Genomic DNA, 10,360 nt, shown 5'->3' on the forward strand with positions numbered 1-10,360 from the left:
ATATGGCTATCTAACCATAGTGTGATCAAGTCATGCATGCCTAATTGCTCCAATATTATCGATGTAGCATCTACAATGGTCTACCCAACCACTTCGCGCTAGTTGCAAATATCTATTTTTGCCAATATTTTCCTAATTGGTCCAATACCATTTTTGTAGCTTGTAAGTTGTGACAAAAGAAAGGAAATTGAAAATTTTATGGCAAACTTCAAAACTCTTCACTTGCTCCTATTGTTGTGGTTTCAAGCCCCACCATTTGCATGCCTCTATGTTGTATCCTATTCTCATTGTCATCCTTGCCTTTGTAGGGGATTTAGGAGAGGCCTCACAAATTTGTCTACCACATTCCAATGTCACATAATTCAGAACAAAGCCAAATCCACAAACATAATAGAAAATTTGCATGCTTTTACTTGGCAACCTAATAAGAATATTCAAATTCGAAATCCAAAAATGTCGTAAGATGGCCGTACATGTTAAGAGCTATACATAAAAATGTATGTCAAAGCAAGGATTACAACCTTAGAGACAAGTCCAAAGAATCCTCTTGCTTAGAAGAGGAGGAGGAGGAGAAGATGATGCTAGGATTGAGCTTCGGACTCGAAAACATATTCCAATTTAGCGAGTTGGGCCTTGAGTAATCTTGTTGCCTTTGAAGGTCGAGGTCTGTGCCACTCACATTGAGATTAAAGCCAAGGGGGGGGGCTTCAAATTTGCCCACTCCAATTAAGGGCTTGTAGGAAGGGGATGCTTGAGGTCCCTTGTAGAAGCTCTCCATCTCCAAAGGCTTGTGAACAAGAGAGTGAGCTTTTATGCCCAATGATCTATTTGTCAATATCTCATTTCCACTCAAAAATAAGCTAGGGGCTCCACCACTAATATTAAGGTCCCTTCTAAGGTTGATTTGATGAGGGTTGCTAGTCACATTATTGTCAAGGCAAGTGTAAGGGTTATACCTTTGATCAATTGCAGGGTTAGTGACTGTCAAAGAAGGGAAAGCTGTTGCACTCTTCCTTGCTGCTGTCCTTTCCCTTTTGTGTGCATTTTGATGCCCTCCTAATGCTTGAGAGCTGTAGAACTTCCTTGAGCAAAAGAAACATGGAAATACTTTGCCTTCCTCATGACTATCCTTCACATTCTCATTGCTGTTGCTCTTTGCAAGGACCCCCACGTCGTCGTAGCCATCAGCCTCCGATACAACACATTCTGCCTTTTTGCGCATGCTCAAATGAAGATCCTCATCTACATGACCCCCCGTCCAAGCTCTCTTTAATGATATGGGCCTGCCATTGGCAGCACCTGCCGCATCATCCTCATATTGCACAGGCCGTTGGAGCATACCCCTTTGAATGCGATCGACAACATCCGGAGAAACATTGATGTGCCCATCACCAGCTTTGAGCTCTGAAATTGCGAGTATGGTTCGCCTTTCAGGGGCTACTCTATCATCCTCATCAGCATTCTTCATGTGCAAAGCATCATTGTGCTCTTCGTGAGGATGCAATCGCCTCACATCGATGCACAAACCACAATGATCTGATTGGGTGTTGACACTTGAAGGTAATGATGATGATGATGACTCCGTATCAGCACGACGCCATGGAGAGACCAGAGTCATTGGTGTTAAGATGCAGCCATCGGTGCATCTCGACATGTCCGCCTCACATGATGGTTGAGAAGAGAGGGAAAAATGAAGGGGAAGAGGCGCACCTGCTTGCAGATTTGTGGGCGCTGATGCTTTCTGAGCAGTATTAATGGAGAACTCTACACGCGATTGAGTAGAGGACATGCTTTGATGGCCTAAAGAAGCCACCATCGGTGAAGGCGAGAGTGATGGGTTTCTCTGAAAACAGAAGAGGCATACACAACTCTCTCTCTCTCTGGGCGTGGGTGTGTGTGTGAGGTCAGCTATCAAATAGATTGAACTGTTGAAGAGATTCTAAGGTGTATATATCCTATATGAGAGAGTAATCAAAGCAGAGAGAAATGCCGCGGTGTAAAATAAAATGAGTCGATACGAGGACATGGACCTCGTGTAAAGGAAAGGTAGGGTGTTGATAGAGATCACGCAGATACAAGGGATGTGTGTGTGTGTGTGTGTGTGAGAGAGAGAGAGAGAGAGAGAGAGAGAGAGAGAGAAGCTCTTCAACTTCGAGCTGAAGAGAAGTGAAGTTGAAGAGGAGAGAGGGAAAAAACACGAGGGGGAGAAGGTATAGAGTCTTAGAGACGGTTAGGTGGGCTGGATTCTTTCCAAGGGCGTGTGTGTGTAAGATAAGAGGGCGAGCGAGTGTGAGGGACGTGAGAGGAAAGGCAAGTACCCCCACAAACCAACACCCACATTGACCAACAACCTACTTGTAACTTCTCTTACTAGTCTAGTACCACTTGAGTGCTTGCACTTTCTCAAAGCCAACCTAGTCTCTCTAGTGGTACTTTCTCACACCTTGCTCCTTAAGCCCTTGCTCCCTTGGCACGGGTTGCTTTCTATCTCTCACAAATCTTGAAACATCACAAAGCTTTTCTTGCACTAGCCACCATCAACCATCATAAACAAGATTGCTCCGCTTGTAACTCTGTTACTCTAGTCAAGTCTCTCCAGACTCCCAAGGCACACTATCCAGACCCCTCCCCCTACTTCTCCATCAGATTGAGTAATTCATCCACAAGTTTTCAATGCCACTTTTTCAGTACATTCTTGCACCTTGCTCCTTGCAAGTCAAGTCCTCTTGCTCTCATCACATTCGCATTTCATTCCACCAGTAGAGGTTAACTCTAAATCTTGTGCACCTAGGTAATTATTAGCAACATGTGAAGTGGGTTGCGAGCTCTATGTGGAGTCCACAGTTGTTGCACCGGTGTGAATATTGTACAAGTTATGATGGAGAGGGGACATAAAAGTACTCAATGAGTAGTGTGCTTTTCACTCATGTGCACAATGGCACTAGTGCAATAGCCAAGCATTGCATTGGGGCGAGCAAATTGTGAGTTCAAGGCATCCTCTCCATGAAATTGCATGGATTGGGATTGTTGAAGATCTTTAGCTGTCCATCTCCTTTGATCCCAAGATGTCTTGGCCTCACAAGGAGGAAAAGTGCTAAATGGTCCTGCTAGAGCTAGTTGAGTTCAATCACTTCCTTTGCAAGGTTTAATCACTGACTTTGCAAGGACACTGGGACTCTCTATCTATGTCCTTGGGACATGTTATTCAACTTCAACCTTTTATTTTGTTTCTATATGATACCTTTTCTATCTTTGGGTACTACTTTGTCATTTTCTACTTGCAATTTTGCTTCTAAATGACATGTGTATCCACATTTGAGACATACCTTTCTGCAAACAAATTCTTGAATACATTGTACATTTTTTTTTTGATGTACCATTGAAGATTGAAAGATGTTGCTAGGAAGCAAACTCGGGCCGTTGCACACATACACAAACATCAAAGTTCTGTAATAATGTGTTGTGAATCTTGAAATAAATATTCTTATTAGTTCTTTCATAGAGTGAGTGTAATCTGCAAAGTCAAGAGCACAACTCACACATTAATCTATATTATCTTTTTGAAAGTGGATGTAGCGATCTTTCTCTCGGTTATAATAAGGAGCCACGTGTCAAGTTTCACATTGAGATTGCATGTGCAAGGGTAGGTGGACAAAGAAATTTTCTTTCTCTCTCCACTTAAAAATGGACATTTTGTGTGAGAGACACCATAGTTTAAAAGTATGGCGACCTCTTTAATGCTTTTAGATAGAGTTGTTTAATTTCAAGGTAGAGAGATGAATCTCCATGTCCATGTCAATGGGAGAGGAAACACTCTACAATTGTATCTCATGATGCTTTTGATAAGTCAATAAAGAACTCTATTTTTCTTTTGTGATTTTTCTCGTGCTAACTCTCTCCTCCCTCTCTCACTATTAACTTTTCATGATGCTAACCGTTTCTTGATGAGAGTGGTGGTTTGTTCATAGATGCTATCCATCGAAAATCAACTCTCAAAATACCAGATGATAATCATAGGATAGAGCTTGTGCTTGCAAGCTCTATCTCCTTATAGAGTCTCATCAGCTACGCAAGAGGAGATTATGATGCAAGTTAATGAGCTTGTGGAAGGTATGGTGGGACCTATATATTTACCCTTTTGCTCACCTATCTTCTAATGCAAAAGAACAATGGCTCATATTGTGTATGTGTGGGCTATCGTGCACTATATAGGATACCAATGAAGACCTTTTTTTTAGTACCAAGGATAGAGGACTTATTTGATAATTAACAAGGATATAACTATTTTAGAAGAAGAGACATTAATGTGTATTGTACCATAACATGCCCAGATAAGGCTTACGATAGGATCTCATGGTCCTACATTGCAGCTGTCATGAAGGCTTAGGGATTTGGACCCAAAATGTGTACGACAGTTCACACGCTCAAGGAAGGAAGTTACTCTAAGCTTCTCTTCAAAAGCAGGATAATAGGAATGTTTGAGGTCAAGCGTTCAATCAAGAAAGGTTGTCCCCTTGCCCCGCCGCTCTTTGCAATTGGCTCTCACCCTTAGGTAACCTCACTAAAGGATAGTGTGACAAAAGGGGAAATCCAAGGTCTGACACTTCTTGGATGTAAACAATTGCTTGCAAAGCTGTTTGTAGACGACTCTTTGCTCTTCCTTAAATCCAGGTCAAAAATGCTAAGAAGAGCCCTCAAGATTTTCCAACTATTTGCTACTTCTTCCAGCTCAAATTGAGAAATCAAGATTGATTTCTCTCTCAGAAAGTGACTCGCTCGACCCCGTGGAATGGCCAGGGGAAGTAATTGACTAGGGACTGTGTTCAGGCACCTGGGTGCTTCACTTGGGGTGGGGCATTATGGATAAGCAGAGATGCAACTGGTTCTTGAACAAGATCAATAGCAAAATGAGAAGTTGAGGTTATGTGCTCCTCCCCTTCCATAATAGAGTCATTGTAATTAATTCTTTCACGATACCTTACATTTCATTTGTATCTCCCCTTCTAAAACTTAGCGAATCCAATTGGAAAGAATTTTTGAATCCTATCAAATGGTTCCTCTGGAAAAGTAACACTAAATCCACAACCCCTTTCCAATGGGGGAGATGGGAATGGGTAGTGAGACCAAATAATCAAGGTGGCATTGGGATTATTGACCCCAAGGTGCATATAGAAGCCTTGTGTGCCAAACTAGTTGTCTCATTGATGGACCAAAAACAAGAATGGGCTATCATGGTATGGGATATGATAAATGAAGCAAATCTTGCCTCGATAGGGGCACATGGAAGGGGGCCATAATATAGAACAAGATGTTTGGCACCTCTTTGGACATCCCTTAAGCTTGGCGATCGCACAAGGGAACTAGCCCAAAAGTGTAACAAAGTAGCTTCAACGCTAGAATGGGGGGATAATTTCAGATACTTCAGGGGCTCCTCTCTCAATTGATCCCCTTGGCTCTCCAAACTTGGAAGGGTTTTCTTGAACCCTTTTCGGAGTGAAAATTGCACGTCAGGTAAGCAACAAAGGAATTTCTAAAAAAACTCATCTTTGGAATGACAAAACTTCTGCTCACTGGAAGGATGTGGAGCTCGTAATGTTGCAGCATAATGTTGGTTTTTTTGAAATGCTTCTGATTAGTAGAATTTTGGAAGTGTTGTCATCCTCACCTTCACTTGTCTTCAAATAAAAAATAAATTGGAGAGCATGGCATCGGCCGAAAAATAGAGTGTTCTCACTCCCCAAGGCCCAGGTATACAAAGAGCCAGTATACAAAGCGGATTGTTTGCCTCACTCACCAAAATCTGGAAGAAAAATTGGTTGGAAGAGTGTTGGATAAAGAGTGTTAATACCATTTGTGAGATTAAATGGCATAAATACATGAAGTTATTCATCTAGAAGGGTGTGCACTCAAATCACTAGATTCTGCTACGTGAATTAGGTCTAAAATTCTAGAGACCTTTGGGTAATGGAGGCTAAACTGGTTGTGGATAAATCTGATGATATTGCATGTCTGAGCACTGAGCTCATCCATGGTACAAGAGCATGGAGAGAGGGATATCAGTCAAGGATGAAGAATGGAATCATGCATTGAGTTGCTTAGAACACTCAAGAGGGTATTCTTCGTACCTCTATTTTGGTTTCCTCTTTGTTTATATACAAGCCCCTGTTTGAACCCTAGCCCCCTCAAGCCACATATAGTGCTTGAGGGCGATTGTATTCTTTTCGAGTTACTAAAAATTCTCTCAACTCACAATTGTGAGTATGCCAAATAAAAAAAAAGATACAGGTCGTATCAAGCCTTACCATTGCGAATTCTTGGGAAGAAAATAAACATATTCACAACATAGCCTTTAGTACCATGTTTAGTTTGCATGAATATCCCGTTATTTATTTTGGGCTAAGCTTTGCATGGTCAAAAGAAATTGTGTTAATATAGACATATATGACTAAAGGTAGGAGCTCGTAGCTTTTTCAACCTTCAACCTAGCTGGCTAGGAGAACCTATAAGGTCCGTGTGAAGATAGCCCCATGATCCCTTAGGCATTAGTCCCAAGAATAACTATTTAGGACGAAAACTTAGGGATATGATATAGTAACTAGGTCTTTGAATAGTATCACTACTACCCTTGGTGTTAGGGGTGTGTGTGTTCCAGTAACAATATAATATAAACACCAAATAATTGTTTCAACTTACAAAAGACTCTAGAAACTATGTCAGTGAAAAGGTGGTATAATTCCCATTCATAGTACATAACGGAATTTATACATAAGTATAAGAAGAGTTAAGAGCCTGAAGATATATAAATTCACCATCTTCAATCCAAGGAACTTTGAAAACCATAATTGAGAAGGTAACCCTCACCTGCACCCTTGGAAACAACACAACTTTCAGTTAGCATTGGCACTGTATGCAGGTAATGCATGGGTATCCCATATGTTATAGATGTCACCAACACTAAATTGATTTCAAAGATAATAAGAAATAAGAAAGTCGAAGCTACTCAATTATTCAAACATGGTTTCATCTATAGGAAAAAAGGACCCTTTGGAGCTCTTTTTTCTTTGCAAGCTCTCATGAGATAAGGCCAGAGACGAGTTCTATGGGGCATTTAGCCTTGAAGTAGGCCACATATACCTGTTTCTTGATTAAATAGAGTTTGGTATTAATTGCCGCTATTTTTTCCAGGATCAGTGATAGTGCTCGTACGTGCGGTCAATCTATACTTTGGATCACCTATAACATAAAAGGTTGTTAGTAAGTAAGTTCTACCCCTTCTTAGACAAACCATATGTAGGGTACTAAGTATAAGTGCTACACCCCTATACAACATATAGAAGAAATATGTCAAGGTGCCATATTTCTTCCAAACAAAAGGAAGCTACCATGAAGCATTCATTAATGTAACAATCGACCACTTGCAGTTTCACGAGCGGCTGATTTGCAGCCCTATCAACCATTCATCAATACTCTCAACCATATTTGGTCAGAATCACTATAACCCTGTCCCTCAACCAAATATGTAAACCATGTGCATCCACATTGAGCAGAGATCACAAACCTAAGCCGGCTCCGACCTTACCTGAGCAATAATAGTAAGATCAATACCAATCGAGCAACCCAAGCTATGTACGGTAAAGTAGCACAGAGTTTCAAAAAATCCCAATTTTCAGCCAATTGACCAAGATTAGAAGGCCTAGCACCGGTCTCAGATGCTCACATCATGTACAGCCAAGTGAACAAAATTTTCCAAGGAAACATAATACTCAGATGGTATAGACCTGAATTGAGCACTAGTAGTAAGCATTGTATCCAACCCAAATTACCCAAAGAAGAATACCTATTGTGGCAATTCAAACAAATTTACCAGGTCTCGGTTTTTACCCATCAGTTGGTTAATTATATCCATATAGGTTCTTTCATCAAGTATTTAAAAGGACATCAATCAACATAATTTAACCTAAATAAAGGTAACAATCAACCAGTATTGCAAGAGGATTCCTTTATACAATGATTTTTTATAAAAATATACCCTATGACCAGTCTCGGGGGGTTCACTATGTGTAAAACTACCATATCACGTGCGTTCAAGACATGTTTGTAAAACTCCTTATCTGTGAATTTTGTTAAGAATATAATGTACCCTTTTCTTTTAAAATCTGTAAGTTTTTTCAAATTTGAAAAAATAATACCTTTTTGTATATATATTTCTGTAAGTTTCAAGAACTTTAAATACCCTTCTGTTGAACTCACGTGATAGGTTACATTTTTAATAGGTGACCGCCCCGGGTGACCAGTTCATACCAAAGCCAGGCCCTTTGTTTTATACACAGCAGGTAGGTCAGCTTTACCATATACGGACCTTCACCAAGTTAAAATACAACCTTTAAGCTTTTTAAGCTCCATACCTTCTGTATTGTAGGAGGCTACTCTCCTTTCATGTTAGAACACTCCGAGCTAAAAACAAAACCGTTTTTTGCAGCAATAGAAAACACCAACATTTTGAAACATTCACAACCAAGTCCGCAGATATATACTGTTGCCCTCATTTTGATTTATCAATAAAAGGAAAGCATTTCCTAAAGCCAACTAAACCAACCATGCCATAGCCAAAAGGGCTCAATAGAAATCACATTACAACATAGAAATGAGAATAGTACCGACACAATAAGTGTATCACACCACCATTCGAACAATATTCCATACCTTACCTAAGATGGAGTCGGAGCGGCCAACTCTATGATAGCATGCTTATCCTTGCCTTTACCCATATAGTCGATTAGTAAACCTTACACCCTTGCGGGTATAAACCCTCACAATCTCAAAGAACACAAGTACTCACACGCTCACACAGTATCAATGCTAAGTGAGAAAAACTGCTCACTTAGCATTGATCAAAGAACACAAGTACTCACACGCTCACACAGTATCAATCCTAAGGTGAGCAAAACTTCTCACCTTTATAGTGCTGGGAGCTAGAGGCCCCTTCCCCTTTCCAGCAGTGTGGCAGGCCATCTTAAAGTGGAAGATGATGACACAGTAGCACCCCACATTCTTTCTTAGTAGTGAGGGGGGGCCGATTTTGCAGTGTCCTTATCTCACCCAGAGAACGTGGGAGGAGAGATAGAGAGATAAAGAGAGGGAGGCTAGAGAGAAGGGGAAGAAGATGGAATTAGAACGCTCAGTGTTGCAGATTGTAGTGGCCATTGAGGTTTAATCACAAAAGAAGGCAAAAAAATGACATAGCGCGGCCGCCCATAGCTCTTTAGTTAGCAACTAATAGTTAGGTTTTTATTTAAGGAAACTATCAACTTATCAACTATTGAATGTACTTCAGTTAATAACCCAGGGCTCCCTAGGCCAAATAGTCCCCCAGTTAAAAATCCCACAAGGTTATTAACACACCATCCCTAGTAATGTGTGTGTGTGTGTGTGCGTGTGCGTGCACGCTCGTGCGCGTTCACCCTTACACAGACACCGTAACTAATGAGTCTAGTAGGCTCATTAGATATGGTACTACTTCCTCAGTAAAAGACTAAGTAATGCACTATCAAACTTGACCCGAGGCCATTCTTTTTTACCAGAGCCGCCATTATGGTAGAAATCAAAACTTCTTTATGGAAGCCTTTAGCTTGAAATTTCCTAATAAGGACCCTCGTTTCTTCTAGGAATGAAAATACATTAGAGGAAGAATAGATAATTAAGGGAAGAATACTTAAACAAGTATGTAGAGCCATTTTGAATGGTCTGTTGCTCTTTTTTAATACAAGCTCAACAACAGTAAGCCTAAGGTGATCCCGTTTCCAAAAAAATCTAGTAGAAAAGTTACCAGCGGAGCAAGTGTCAATATTCAATTCAATGGAAAGATATTTAATACATTTAGTGACGCAATACCATTGACGATATCTTGTTCTAAAAAGGTGGGTCCAATTGCTAAGCAAACGAGATAGTTAACACCTGCTGGGCAAAGTTGGGATTATTAACACTCAATATATCATCCATGAATCTAAAAGTATGATTACACTTTATAAGTATAGAGAGCCCTTATGCTTCGGAAGTTAGCCTAATAATCCATTTATATTCAAAATAAAGTAAATAAAGGTTACACATAGCAGGGGAACAAGAAAATCCACTTGTTTGACTAGAGCAATCTTTACCAAGTACAACATAGCAGTGGTTCAGAACCCACTGAATGATTATTTTGAATTGATTATTGTTCATGTGAAGTGGTGAAGCCATGATCACTTTCTTGACCCATCTAGCTCTCTTAACTGTTACCATATACATGTGGTAGTGATGTGTGTGAACACACTAGGACCGCCGGGGCATTTTTTCCCTGTTTAGGAGGTTTTTTGCCCTGTGC

The 10,360-nt window shown here is 40.5% G+C and overlaps 1 protein-coding gene across 1 annotated transcript; it reads right to left on the minus strand.

Annotated features, from left to right (window-relative positions):
• Positions 1-422: 422 nt before the first annotated feature.
• LOC147435999 (uncharacterized) lies at positions 423-1,951 on the minus strand. The gene has a single exon (XM_086488907.1). It carries the CDS (start codon positions 1,814-1,816, stop codon positions 515-517), a length of 1,302 nt encoding a protein of 433 aa, XP_086345033.1. The 5' UTR covers positions 1,817-1,951; the 3' UTR covers positions 423-514.
• Between the last annotated feature and the right edge of the window lie 8,409 nt (positions 1,952-10,360).

The sequence above is a fragment of the Adiantum capillus-veneris genome, chromosome 18 (assembly GCF_014529385.1).
Source record: "Adiantum capillus-veneris isolate H3 chromosome 18, ASM1452938v2, whole genome shotgun sequence".
NCBI classification, from domain to species: Eukaryota; Viridiplantae; Streptophyta; class Polypodiopsida; order Polypodiales; family Pteridaceae; genus Adiantum; species Adiantum capillus-veneris.